Source organism: Pituophis catenifer, unplaced genomic scaffold (assembly GCF_029215685.1).
Source record: "Pituophis catenifer annectens isolate HBS135680 unplaced genomic scaffold, rPitCat1.0.hap2 SCAF_1, whole genome shotgun sequence".
Taxonomy (NCBI): Eukaryota; Metazoa; Chordata; class Lepidosauria; order Squamata; family Colubridae; genus Pituophis; species Pituophis catenifer.
The window spans coordinates 339,470,453-339,485,048 of NW_027256881.1; the positions used below are offsets into that span (position 1 = coordinate 339,470,453).

Here is a 14,596-nt window from a genome sequence, read left to right on the forward strand (position 1 = left end):
AGTATTTTAGCATTACTCACAAAATGTATGTTATGACGCCTACAGACCACATATCCACTTCAGGGCCATATGGTGAGCCATGGAGAATTTCGGGTGCTGAAGGTATTTGGAAAATAAACAAAAGACAGAATCGAGAAAGAGAGAGAAGAGTTGGCAGACATACCTTGGCTTCCATTTCCCACCCACCCCTCTCCCGCTATGACTCTCTTCCCTGCTCATTCCCCTAAGCATAAATGGTGAAAACTCACACTCCTTCACGGATGATGGGCAATTTTCTTGGATGTTTTCCAACCTGACACTTACTATCACTTCCACTTTTGCAAACTCATGGGGAAGGAGAAGAGAGTGGCATGTTATTGTTTGCCCATTCTTCCCTGGTGGCCCTTGGAAACAGAACGGATAAAGCCTAAAGATACCTGTAGCCCAAATGATCTGCCCAAAAGCCTTCTCATTTGAGACAGGATAAGTGGTAAAATGAGGATGCTAAAACCAGATGACCACTAGATGGTAGAAAAGCTCCATAAAACTTTCTCTGTTGCCATCTGGTGGCTGTCTGAATGTCTGCAATTCAGATCCTTTAGGCCAGGCAGCCATTATCTCATTTAACTAAGGCAGGGGTGTCAAACTCTATTTCATTAAGGATTGCATCAGGGTTGTGTTTGACCTCGGGGGAGCAGGGGTGGGTATGGCCAGCTTCATGTCACTCATGTCGGGGCGCCTATTGAGGCTGAGCACTCTGCCAGTGACAACGGGTTCCCAAGCTCCATTTTTGGTTGTGATGGCTTCTTGCAACCCTCTGCCCGAGCTCCCTTTTCGCTGGCAGAGGCACCGCAGGCTGCTCTTTTGCTGTTTCCAGGGCAGCCTTGCGGGCCAGATTTAAGCACCTCGTGGGCCACATCCGGCCCGCGGGCTTGAGGTGTTTTTGTTTTTTTTTAATTTGATTTATATGCCGCCCTTCTCCGGAGACTCAGGGCGACTTACAATGCGTTAAGCAATAGCCTTCATACTTTTGTATATTTATACAAAGTCAGCTTATTGCCCCCACAAACTGGGTCCTCATTTAACCTACCTTAGAAAGGATGGAAGGCTGAGTCAACCTTGAGCCTGGTAAGATTCGAACCTGCAGAAATTGCAGGCAGCTTTGTTAATTACAGGGTGCATTAAACCACTGTACTACCAAGGCTCTGTTTGACACCCCTGAACTAAGGCATCTTTCCACCAGCTTTGTAACACTTCTCCAATGGTCTTTCCAGAGGGGAATACTTCAACGTGGCCATTGCTGAGAATTCTGGGAATTTCAAAGAACCTCTCTTTAAGGAAACCTAGTATAGCGGGTAGCATAAACCATATGACGAACGGTTGAGGGAATTGGGTATGTCTAACCTATGGAAGAGAAGGATTAGCTGACACGAGAGCTATTTTCCCGTACTTGAGGGACTGACACAGGATGGAGGGGATCGACTTATTTTCCAAAGTATCTGAGGGCGGGACAAGAAGCAATGGGTGAAAGCTCCTTAAAGAGAAATCCAACCTGGAACTAAGGAGGAATTTCCTGACACAGAAAATAATCAGTAGAACAGCTTGCCTCCCAGAGTTGTGGGTGCTCCATAGCTGGAGGTTTTAAAAAAAAGGTTGGACATCCATTTGTTCAGGATGCAGTAAGATCTCCTTTCTTGGAGACGGGCTTGGACTAGAAGACCTCCAAGGACCTTTCCACTCCTATAATTCTATGATTCTAGATGTATTTATTCCAGGAAAGTTTCCTTCAGGTTTTCTGCTCCTTAGAGAATGGACAGAAGGATGGCTGATCTGAGATGATGAAAATTCTTGGTTGCCATGCTGAGGAGGCACTAGAACCTGGGTCTCCCCATTCTTAGTCCACCTCTTTCATCATTAATGGGCCCACCTTAGCTCTTGGGCTGAGAGGGTGGGCTTGGCTCAAAGTCCCCCCTGAACCTGGATTTCCCCACTTCTGGTCCAGTAGCTTCACCACTAAATCCTGGCTCTTGAGAACTCAATGTCGTGGTTAAGGCAATGATGGTGAACCTTTTTTTCCTCGGGTGCTGCGCGATAGTGCACACCCGTGTGCCGACACCCATAATGCAATGCCCTCCCACAGGCCCCGTTCCCGCACACACAACCCTCCTGCACTCCCCCCACCCCCCACGCATGCATGTGCGACCCCCATTTTGGTGCTAGCAGGCCTCCCTGAAGCCTCCTGGGACCAAAAATGAGGTGCGTGGGGGGGGCCGCACTCCACCCCCCCTGCGCATGCGCGCATGTCTCCCGACAGAGACTGGAAAATCAGCAGGAGGCGCACGGGCATGTACGGTGGAGCTGACCTGGGGATCGGCTTGCGTCCCCACAGAGATGGCTCCGCACGCTACCTGTGGCACGCGTGCCATAGGTTCGCCATCATGGGGTTAAGGCATCAGGCCATAAACTAGGAGACCATGAGTTCTAGTTCTGCCTTAGGCAGGAAGACAGCTGGGTGACTTTGGGCCAGTCCATCTCCCTAGCAGGAAAAAGAACGGGAAACCACTTTTGAAAATGCTGCCAAGAAATCTAAGGGATTAGTTCTACTGGTTGGTTGGAGTCAACAGTGAGTCAAAGACACATACGCACATGCGCACGCACAAACAAAGAATTAAGAAGAGCCTTGGTGGCACAGCAGACTAAAGTGCTGTTAAGTAGCACCAGCTGCCTGCAATTACTACAAGTTCAAATCTCACCAGGCTCAAGGTTGACTCAGCCTTCCATCCTTTCGAGGTAGGTAAAATGAGGACCCGGATTGTGGGGGAAATAAGCTGATTTTGTATAAAAAAAGAACACCGCTTAGTGGGGCCAAAAGCCCTACTAAACAGGTATGTACAAAAGTATGAAGGCTATTGCTTAACGCATTGTAAGCCACCCTGAGTCTCCGGAGAAGGGCGGCATATAAATCGAATAAATAAATAAATAAATAAATAAATAAATAAATAAATAAATAAATAAATAAATAAATAAATAAATAAATAAATAAATAAATAAATAAATAAATAAAGGAAAGGTTTCTTCTATGAAACTAAGTTCCTATGGAGAGCTAGCTGATATTCAGAAGATCAGTGGGTAAAGCTAAATGAAAAATTCCGTAAGAAACATGATATTATCACCATCGTTCTGTAATGGGCGCTTGGAAGCGGAATATCTGTATCTTTCTGTGTGTAAAAAGAGACCGGGTAATAACCCAATTCAGGAATGCTACCTTATTAAAGGTTACAAAGGTTTGCTTTGGTTTTTAAAAGGATAAAGAGGCTTTCCTCTAGGGAAAATTTGACAGAACAATTATTAAGTATGGCCCAGGGTTAAAAAGGCAACAAGAGATAAAATGGAATACTTTATAGCAGTGTTTCTCAACCTCAGCAATTTTAAGACGGATGGACTTCAACGCCCAGAATTCAACATGTTAGCTGGGGAGTTCTGGGAGTTGAAATCCACCCGTTCTTAAAATTGCTGAGGTTGAGAAACACTGCTTTATAGAATAAAATAATGCCTGAATCAGATGACACTTTCTATCATGTGCAGTTTACACACTGATTTGGGAACAGTAGCAAGAAACAGGTTTTAGGTGGAATAAGACTGGCTGGTAAACTGAAAGAAACCACCAGATCTGAGTTGCAAATCTTCACATGACCACTAGGAAGCAGTAGAGAGAAAGAAAGTCTAACATTTTGCTGGCACCTAGTCGACATCTGGATTTTCACACCCCACATATAGTACTCCTGCAAAATATCTTTTCTTAAAAGAGCACAGTTGTTTATAAAGCTGGGCACTTTCTTCTTAGAAATAGGGTCCAGAGTAATGAATGAGCTTCCCTTTCTCTTGCATCTGTTACCTCCTTAACCTGGATAGACTTCCCCATTGCTCTCCATCACATACTCACCACAGTATCCTGGTGTGCCGCATACGGTTTTCATCGTATCTTGCTCATCCACAATTTTAGATAAACCGAAATCACCTGGGAGAAAACAGAGATTGTTGTGTTGTGCGTGAAAGAGAATATTTGTAGCTCAGGGTTAAAACGGTGTGATCCTTGGTACTGTCTGAGTTTGGTTGTTTTGTTGCAGACGTTTCATTACCAAGCCAGGGAACATCATCAGTGGTTGTAGGGAGTGGGGTTTGCTCTCATTTTATAATCTAGTGGCTCGCCCAGTCAGGGTTGGTGGGAGTGGTGCTGGAGGTCCTTTGGTTGTATATTTACTCTGGCTGCAGCATCCTGAAATCATGTGGTCACCATTTGCAGACTTCCCAGGGGGCTTCCAACAAGGGAAGCCAATGTGCGAAGCCAGATTCGCTTAATGAACATGTGATTCATTTAACAACTTCAGTGGTTCGCTTAACCACCGTGGGAAAAAAGTAATAAAAAATCAAATGCAACTAACTAAATCTGCTTGCTGAGGAACGGAGATTCTGATCCCAATTGTGGTCACAAGTCAAGGTCTACCTTATCAGTAGCTCAGGGTTGAACTGTGGACTCCTTGGTGCTCTCTTAGCTTGGTTGATGTTTTTCGTAGTTCATTACCCAGTGAATGACTAGGTAACGTTATCAGCATAAGAAAGCCAACCAAATAAGAATCTGAAACTCCAAGAGAAGAGAATATTCGTAGTTCAGGATTCAGTTATGGAGTCCTTGGTGCTCTCTCTTTCATGCTCTCTGAGCTTAATTGTTTACCTGCAAACGTTTCACTACCCACCTAGGTAACATCAGCAATGCTGATGGTGTTATCTAGTTGAGTAATGAACCATCTGCAAGAAAATCACCAAGCTGAGAGGGCACCAAAGACCCCATGGATATGCACTCTTTGTGGGATGAATTTTAGATCAATTGATTCTTAAGCCATCTCCCACCCTTGAGACTCAGTTAGGATTTGGCCCTCTGGTCCTCACTAGAGTAATTATTCCTGTATATTAAAATCATAGTAATTAACAGAATCATGCAGAATGTTACTGATATTCCATTATGGGCTATAGTAATAGACAAAAGTATTTGTAAGGAAAGAATGTTGTGTCATTCTGCTTAAAGATAAAGGTAAAGGTTCCCCTCGCACATATGTGCTAGTCATTCCTGACTCTAGGAGGCGGTGCTCATCTCCGTTTCAAAGCCGAAGAGCCAGCGCTGTCCGAAGACGTCTCCGTGGTCATGTGGCCAGCATGACTAAACGCCAAAGGCGCACGGAATGCTGTTACCTTCCCCCCAAAGGTGGTCCCTATTTTTCTACTTGCATTTTTTACCTGCTTTCGGACTGCTAGGTTGGCAGAAGCTTGGACAAGTAACGGGATCTCACTCCATTACGCAGCACTAGGGATTCGAACCGCCAACCTTTCTGATCAACAAACTCACCGTCTTAGCCACTGAGCCACTACGTCCCACATCATTCTGCTTAGAGCAGAAAATATTGTTAAAACAGTAATTCTAATACAGGTAGTCCTTGATTTACGACCGCCATTGAACCCCAAATTTCTGTTGCTGAGTGAGACATTTGTTCAGTGAGTTTTATTCCATTTTATGATTTTTCTTGCCACAGTTGTTAAGTAAATCACTGCACTTGTTAAATTAGTAACATGGTTGTTAAGTGAATCTGGCTTCTCCACTAACTTTGCTTGCCAGAAGGTTACAAATGTGATCACATGACCCTGGGACACTGCAACCGTCATAAATATCAGCCTGTTGCCAAGCGTCTGAATTTTGATCACATGCTGTAATGATTGTAAATGTGAAAAACGAACAAAAATCACCTTTTCACTGATGTAACTTCGAACGGCCAATAAACGAATTTTTATAAGTCATTGTGGTTCTGTGTGTGTGCTGTTAAATTAGTCAACCCATATTTTAAGGTATAATCTAATAGAAAGAACACCCATTTCTCTCAAAAGTCTGTTAAATTCAAAATCCTGTCATTTGTGTAAACTGCATAATGCAAACCATGTAAATATATACAAATATCACATTAGATAACATCTTACATAATGTATCATAAATTCTTTCCCCCCCCCCCTCACTTTGGATCATATTTCTATTGATGATTTATAACCTTTATATCAGTTTGCGTCAAAAGACGTGAATTGACGCAAAGGACATAATTTGCAACGCCTGCAAAACGACATCATCACACAATTGATGTTAATTGCCATAATGGTGCATTTTTCCACGTAGGGGATATTTGTGAACAATGGATACCACTCTCCCACCATTAGTCTGTTAAAAGAATTTCATTATATAATATTTTCTGTTTATTTCATCCCACACATACCAATTTTGAGAGGAGCATCGGGGGAGAGATCTGCGTAGAGAAGGTTTTCTGGTTTGAGATCACGGTGGACAACTCCATTTGAATGCAGATACTAAAAGCGACAAAGACAGAAAATCACACAACATTTCTGTAATAAAAAGTCCTTTACCTCTATATGCTGTCAAAAAGGATTCCTTTTGACACAAGCCAATGAATTATTTCTTATTTCTTTAATGTATTTAATCAAGTTATTAGCCACCTCAAATGACAAAGTAACTTTAGGTAGCATTTTGATGCAGTTTCAAATTTTTCCAACTTGTGGCATTTTTGTACCACCACTTAAAACATCATGTATAGGTAGTCCTCAACTTACAATAGTGAATGTGCAAAGTTACAACAACACTGAAAAAAGTGACTTATGGCCTTTTTTCACCTTTGCAGCATCCCCATGAGCATGTGATCATAATTCAGATGCTTGGCAACTGGTTCCTATTTATGACGGTGGCAGCATCCCAGGGTCATGTGATCCCCATTTTGCGACCTGCTGACAAGCAAAGTCAATGGGGAAGACAAATTCACTTGACAACTGGGTTACTAACTTATCAACTGCAGTAGTTCACTTAAAAACTGAGGTAAAAATGGTTGTAAAATGGGGCAAAATTCACTTAACAAATGTCTCACTTAACAACAGAAATGTTGGGCTCAATTGTGGATGTAAATCAAGGACTACCTATAGTAATACAGGTAGGCCTCAACTTATGACCACAATTGGGGTCAGAACTTCTGTCGCTAATCAATGTGGCTGTTGCCCAATTTTACTATCTTTTTTTGTCACGGTCATTAAAGGAATCCAGCTTCCCCCATTGACTAATCTTATCAGGAGTCGCTGGGAAGGTCGCAAATGGCCATCATGTGTCCCTAGGCCACAGCAGCCATCATAAATGGATGTCAGTTGCCATGTGCCCAAATTTTGATCATGTGAGTGCTGCAACGGTCGTAAAGTGTGAGAATCGGTCACAAGAGTTTTTTCAGCACCATCATAACTTTTAATGGTTGTTAAATGAATCATCGTAAGTCAAGGGCTATTTGTAGTAGCATTCCAATGTAAACCGACAAGGTATTACAGAAACAGGTAGCCCTCGACGTACGACCACAATTGAGCCCACATTTTCTGTTGTTATCTGAGACATTTGTTAAGTGAGTTCTGTCCCGTTACACGAACTTTCTTGCCACAGTTGTTAAGTGAATCACTGCAGTTGATAAGTTAGTAACTCGGTCGTTAAGTGAATTGGGTTTTCCCATTGACTTTGCTTGTCAGGTGGTCGCAAAAGGGGATCACATGACCCCGGGACACAGCAATGGTCATAAGTATGAACCAGTTGCCAAGCATCTGAATTTTGATCTGGTGAACATGGGGATGCTACAAAGGTTGTAACTTTGAAAAATGGTCATAAGTCATTTTTTTCAATGCCGTTGTAACTTTGAACAGTCACTTTTTTTTTTTTTTAAATTTGATTTATATGCCACCCTTCTCCGGAGACTCAGGGCGGCTTACAATGTGCTAAGCAATAGCCTTCATCCTTTTGTATATTTATACAAAGTCAGCTTATTGCCCCCACAACTGGGTCCTCAATTTACCTACCTTAGAAAGGATGGAAGGCTGAGTCAACCTTGAGCCTGGCGAGATTCGAACCTGCAGTAATTGCAGGCAGCTGGTCTTAATAACAGGGTGCTTTAGACCACTGTACTACCAGGCTCTAACAGTTCACTAAATGAACTGTTGTAACTCAAGGACTATCTGTAGACTTTTCAAGCCTAGTGTACCATTATTTGGTATCTTATTATATAAGGTCTCCTGCCTGAGAAGGGGGTTGGACTAGAAGACCTCCAAGGTCCCTTTCAACTTTGACGATGTTCTGTTTTGTTCTGTTCTAAATTTATTAGCTTGCACCAACTCTATTTGCATTCTGTGCAGGGTAGTTATAGCCTTGTTTCTGAATTATTAAGATATTCAAATAAAAGTCTAAGTTCCCGAGCACAATAGTGACTTCAATTGCTAATTTCTTTTTATTTTATTGTTTTCTCCCAAATCATTAATAAAGGCACATACAGTATATTCACAGATTACACAGCAACCACAAACTGACCAAATGATGGGCAATTCTACACTCGTGCTGTGAATAAATTAAAGTAGAGGCACAATTACAGGCACGAGAACAAATTATAGGAACAAATGATATTCTCTCCTATTGAAATGATAGGCAGAAAGTGCAAAGGAGCTGCTTCTGCTTAAAAACGGTGGGAAGCCTTTGTTGGATTATTTCTGAATAATTCTAAATAATTATATCAGGAGTTTAAGCACAGCAAAAGCACATTGCTCTGTATTGTTGTTCGGATGGCTGGGGGATTCTGGGAATTGGAGTCCACAGGTCTTAAAGTGGCAAAAGTCGGACACCCTTGTCCTGCATTGAAAAAAACCCCAATTGTTCTTTTCATTCACTCAGCTGTTAAGAACTCTATCCGTTCAATAGCATTTCTTTCATACCCCCCGAATGATGGAGCCAAATTTTGCACAAAGCTAATGATGGGACCACTTTTGTATATGAATTTCTCTCATATTTTAAAACCCCTGGTTGCCTTGGAAACCATCTTCCCTGACCTTTAGTACCGAGAAACAGCGGCCTACTAATATTCCCTCTTAAGAGTTATAGATTTCTTCTTGTTCTTTTATGCCATGCTGAAATTTAGACCGCAGGAAGGAGCTTAATGCCAAATACACGCTGCCATTTTCCCCCCCTGCTTGTCCTGTTTTTTAAGCTGGCTTCTCTTCAGGGAGCAATTCCTCAGAGGCCGGGTGGGAGGGGGCTGAATACCAAATATGGAATTTTCTGCATTTCAAAGGATTCGGGAATGTTATTTATGAAACTCGTGCTGAATAGAATTACACGTTAAGAGCGAGTAAGAACAGTCCCTTAAGGGGGTGTCACTGCAAACCAAGATTAATGTATGATTTGCAAGGTGAAACCAGCCACCTTCTCTCCGCTTGTGAATTATTCTCTCCATTCCCTCCGTTGCTGGCAGCTTCCACATTCACAAAGCTCAAATACTTTCACAACGAGCTGTAAAGTTGGTTGGTTAATCTGTTTGTCAAATTAAACAATTTATAGATAGTCCTTGATTTACAACCATTCATTTAGTGACCATTCAAAGTTACAATGGCATTGAAAAAAGTGACTGACAACTGTTTTTCACACACAAAACTGTTGCAGCATCCCCATCCCCATCATGGTTGCATGATCAAAATTTGGACGCTTGGCAGCAGTAGTGGGTTGCTACTGGTTCGCCTCGGTTCGGTGTGTGTGTTGAAGTGATAACCTTTTGCGACCTTCTGACAAGCAGAGTCACCAGGGAAGCCAAATTCACTTAACAACCATGTTACTAACTTAACTCCCGAGTGATTCGCTTAACAACTGTGGCAAGAAAAGTCGTAAAATGGAGCAAAACTCGCTCAACAACTGTCTCGATGAGCAACAGAAATTTTGGGCTAAACTGCGGTCGTAAGTCGAGGACTACTTGTTGTAATTAGACATAAACAGCACTGTACAGGTAACGCCAGAGGTGGGTTTCAGCAGGTTCTGACCAGTTCTGGAGAACCGGTAGCGGAAATTTTGAGTTGTTCGGAGAACCGGTAGTAAAAATTCTGACTGGCCCCGCCCCCATCTATTCTCTGCCTCCCGAGTCCCAGCTGATCGGGAGGAAATGGGGATTTTGCAGTAACCTTCCTCTGGAGTGGGGAGGAATGGAGATTTTACAGTATCCTTCCCCTGGAGTGGGGAAGGAATGGAGATTTTACAGTATCTTTCCCCTGCCACGCCCAGCAAACCATGCCACGCTCACCAAGCCACGCCCACAGAACCGGTAGTAAAAAAATTTGAAACCCACCCCTGGGTAACGCTTAATTTATGACTGTAATGGAGGCTGCCCATTAGGGAGATAAATCATGACAGTTGAAAAATGGGTCACCCATATCAGCAATATGATTTTACAACTTTGTTTGCAGTACCTGTAAAGCAAACGCCACAGTCATTAAGCAAGCCCATTGTTCACCGGTGTTTTGTCAAAAAGCAGAAGCAAAAGGCTGTGTCTGGCAAATACATTGCAAATTGTGGTCATTTGATTGTGGGCTTTAAATGCAGAACGGTTGGTGAGTAATGGTTCTGAAATATGATCATGAGACTGTGGAGGTGGGGTCCTGGCCATCAGAACTATAAGTTGTAATGATCTGTGATAATATCAAGCGGTCACTAAGCAGCTGGTTATAACTGGAGGACTACAATTGTGGTCAAGTTATAACCACAATTGAGCCCTAAGTAAAACTTTTGTTAACTAAATTTGCCCCCTTTTAAGATTTTTCTTGCCACAGTTGTTAAGTGAATCACTGCATTTGTTAAATTAGTAACATGGTTGTTAAGTGAATTTGGATTCCTCATTGACTTTGCTTGTCAGAAGTTCACAAAAGGGGATCACACGATCACCTGGGACACTGCAACCCTCATAAATATGAACCCCTTTGCCAAGCATCTGAAATTTGATCATGTGACCAGGGGAATGCTGAAATGGTCATTAAGTGTGAAAAGCTCACTTTTATAACTCACTTTTTCAGTGCCGTGATAACTTTGAACGGCCAATTAAATGAACTCTTGTAAGTCGAGGACTTCCTCCACTTGTAAATCATGATATTTCAAATCACGTTAATCCAAATAAGCGGCGTAGTGTGATTTTGAATCTGTTCTAATACTTCTTTTCTGTTCCAATTTCTCCCTCATCTGTTCTTTAGCCTAGAAAGAGTTTGCCTGTGGCAGGTTGGATCTGTCACTGCCGTCCATTAAATAGTTTCTTTGATGGTGCAAAATAGAGAAAGGATCACCTGATGTCCTACTTTCCATCTTGATTCTACTGCAGTGATGTACGTAAAAGAGTTAGGGCTGAAATAGCCGTAGGCCACTCTCTCCACGTTAATTACCCCCAGGACTATTACCACTGGCTCAGGAAATTTCAATTTATTTTGAGGTCAGTTCTTCTTCATCTCTCTCTCAAGCTCACTGATTTGCCTGCATTTTATCTTTTGCGGGTTAATTTAAAAAAAAAAAATCTTTGCTGATGTTTTATAAATAACCCTCAAGCTCTATTTTGGCTCGCTGAACTGAGCGCGCGTGCGCTTGCTGTGATCTGAACATACAGATCGACTGGGTGTGTGCTGGGGGCAAACTAAATTGGAAATCACCCGTAGTAATTTTCCAAGACAGCACTCAGTCGCAACCAAATCCCAGGGGAAATTATGCAGCCAAGTATTCTCCTAGATTGGGTGCACTAGCTTTAACTCGGAGCAAAACTATTCACAGATAGCCCTTGACTTATGACCACAATTGAGATCAGAATTTCCTTTACTGAGCCGAGCGGTTATTCCATTTAATGTTTTGATAAGATACAAAAATACAAAAGTTAATAGGAAAACAGTGGGGGGTGGGGAGAAAGGGGAGGGGGATGAGAAGTGAGGAAGGGTTGAGAAAAAAAAAGAAGAAGCGTTGACTTCCGACTCCCTCTGTTGCAGTAAAGTAAAGCATTAACCTCAAACCACAACTTTTTGTTTTTTCGTGATAATATAAACTAGCTATTTCTATAAAGATCTATCAAACTAATCAGTAAAGCAGAGTGGTCATTAAGTGAATTGTGTCCAATTGTTATGACCTTTTTTTTTGCCACAGTTGTTAAGCACATTCCTGCAGTTGTTAAGTGAATCATGAGGTCATTAAGCGAATCCAGCTTTTCCCATAGATTTTACCTTTCAGAAGCTGGCTGGGAAGGTCACAAATGGCAACCACATGACAACCCTGGGATGCTGCAACCATCGTAAATGTGTGCTGGTTGCCAAATTTTGATCACGTGACCGTGAGGATGCTGCGACGGTCATAAGTGTGAGGAAGAGGCCCTACGTATTTTGCTCCGCTAATCGTTGTGGACTTTAAGGGGCAGTGCTCATCTCCTTTTCAAGGCCATTGAGCCATCGTTGTCCGAAGACATTTCTGTGGTCATGCGTCCATCACAGAGCGCTGTTACTTTATGAGACAAGCTCATAAATAACTTTTTTCAGAGCCACTGTAACTTTGAACGGTCACCAATGAGTGGTTGTAAAACGAGGACCACTTGTAATGGGGTCAGAGTAAATTCCAGGATCTGACAGAAGAGGGGCTGGATTTGGTGGGAAATTTATTCTTCATTTCTAGCTATTGAAGAGACAGCTGGTTGTCAGGGACTGAGGGGAGAAAATATTCACCCTGCATACTGTGATCCTACTCTCTCAATCAGCCCTGTGCAACTACAATAAAAATATTGTGCACATTAGTACATACTGTATGAATAGAATGTTGATAAGATTTTAAGATATTTTGAGTAGAGGACAGTTGGATAAACAGATGATTTTCACGATCCCTAACCGCTGCAAACTGGGATTTACAGAAACTGTATTCTATCTCATGTAGAAGAGTATTTCTTAACCTCAGCAATTTTAAGATGTGTGGACTTCAACTCCCAGAATTCCCCACCAGGGGAATTCTGGGAGTTGAAGTCCACACATCTTAAAGTTTCTGAGGCTGAGAAACACTGATGTAGAGGACTCCCAGCTGTCTTTTTCATCTTTACTTCCTTTTTCTCTGCATCTCTCCCTTTCTTTCAGCACCAATTATTATTGGGGCTATCTTTGTTTTTCTTTTGCCCCAGTTTTTCTACTTTTCCTTGCAAGTCTTTATATTTTGTGATTTTCTCCAGTTTTTTCTCCTCTATTCTACTATCTCCAGCTAGTATAGCCCAACTAGTGTAATATACACTGCTCAAAAAAATAAAGGGAACACAAGCAGAAGACATCCGAGATCTGAATGAATGAAATAGCCTTATTAAATACTTTGTTCGTTACATACAGTAGTTTTGTGTTCCCTTTAGTTGTTGTAGTTTTGTGTTCCCTTTAGTTGTTTGAGCAGTGTATAAAATACTGTATGTAAAGAACAAAGTATTTAATAAGGCTATTTCATTCATTCAGATCTCGGATGTCTTCTGCTTGTGTTCCCTTTATTTTTTTGAGCAATAGACATGTTGCACAGAATATGACGTACATATGGAAACGTATGACTAGTTATTTTTTCCCTTAACTACCTGTATAAGGATTATTCTTTATATTATTCATGTTGTCTTGTATTCTTGTATGGACTGCACCAGTAGAAGCTAAACCAATTTCGTTGTATACATGATATACAATGACAATAAAGGCTTTGAACTTTGAGCTTTGAAGTTTAGTGCAATGTCCGCTATTTATTATTATTACTACCACCAACATAGGGAAGCTGCTGATGCCCATAAATTGCTGCTTTCAGAGCTTTCTGAAGAGGAGCTTTCAAAGATAATATTAATTGGAACATTGAAAAAAAAAATAAAGTCATAACTTCAAAAAAGGAACTACACCTCCCACTATCAGAGAGGCACTCTTGCACAGATCCATGAAAAGCAGAGACCTCGATTGTGTGCCTGCCTACCAAATTCCAGTTAACAGAAAAGGTGCCTTTGAAAGGTGGCAAAATTTATATTTCTGTTTCCTTGGCAACCAAAATTCTACCCTCCAAAACAGATGCAAGGACACGGAATCCAGGAAAAGGAAGGAAACATTCAAATGGCTTACGGAGACAGCTTCCAGGATCTGTTTCACCACGTGGGCTGCATCCCTTTCGCTGTAAAATCCCCTCTCCACAATCCTGCAGAGAAGAAATAGATTGCCAGTTTGTAAATCTGCTTTGGGGGGGGGGGATACTTAAAAATAAATAAGTCTGTGGGTGTACTAGTTTCTTTTCTGCTGCTTTAATGTGTGATACAAGAAGGAGGAGGCTGGGAAGCTTTGCAAGCAGAGAGGGCAGGAATGGCAGGTTGCTAGGCAACCAGCACATTCCTCTTCCTGGTGGATGCAAAAGGGAGAACGCTGCAGGGGTTGCTAGGCAACCATTCACACATTGCCTCCTCCTTGGTTCTCTGTCCCAGGACTGCATAGTTTAACAGAGCAATCTGTTCAATTCAAATGTCTTTTTTTAAAAAAAAAATATGCCGATGAACATCATTTTGAAAGAAGTGATCCTCTTTATTTCCTAATTCTTCCTGCATGAGGGAGAACCTCCATAGGGCTTGGGAGATGGAAGGGATCCTTAGGAGGATCTTAGGAGACAGGAGACAGAAGGGAAAGTCTTGGGGGGATCCAGTTTTGGTCACCATGATGTAAAAAAGATGTTGGG

The 14,596-nt window shown here is 42.0% G+C and overlaps 1 protein-coding gene across 1 annotated transcript in view; it reads right to left on the reverse strand.

Annotated features, from left to right (window-relative positions):
• LOC139308342 (calcium/calmodulin-dependent protein kinase type IV-like) overlaps positions 1–14,596 on the reverse strand; it is a 63,813-nt gene that overhangs the window by 14,208 nt on the left and 35,009 nt on the right. The window contains exons 5-8 of the mRNA XM_070931854.1: positions 13,996–14,068; positions 6,291–6,381; positions 3,923–3,997; positions 21–96 (exon numbers count right to left, since the gene is read on the reverse strand). Of these exons, the coding sequence (XP_070787955.1) occupies positions 21–96; positions 3,923–3,997; positions 6,291–6,381; positions 13,996–14,068 (315 nt within the window). The remainder of the gene's footprint in view (positions 1–20; positions 97–3,922; positions 3,998–6,290; positions 6,382–13,995; positions 14,069–14,596) is intronic.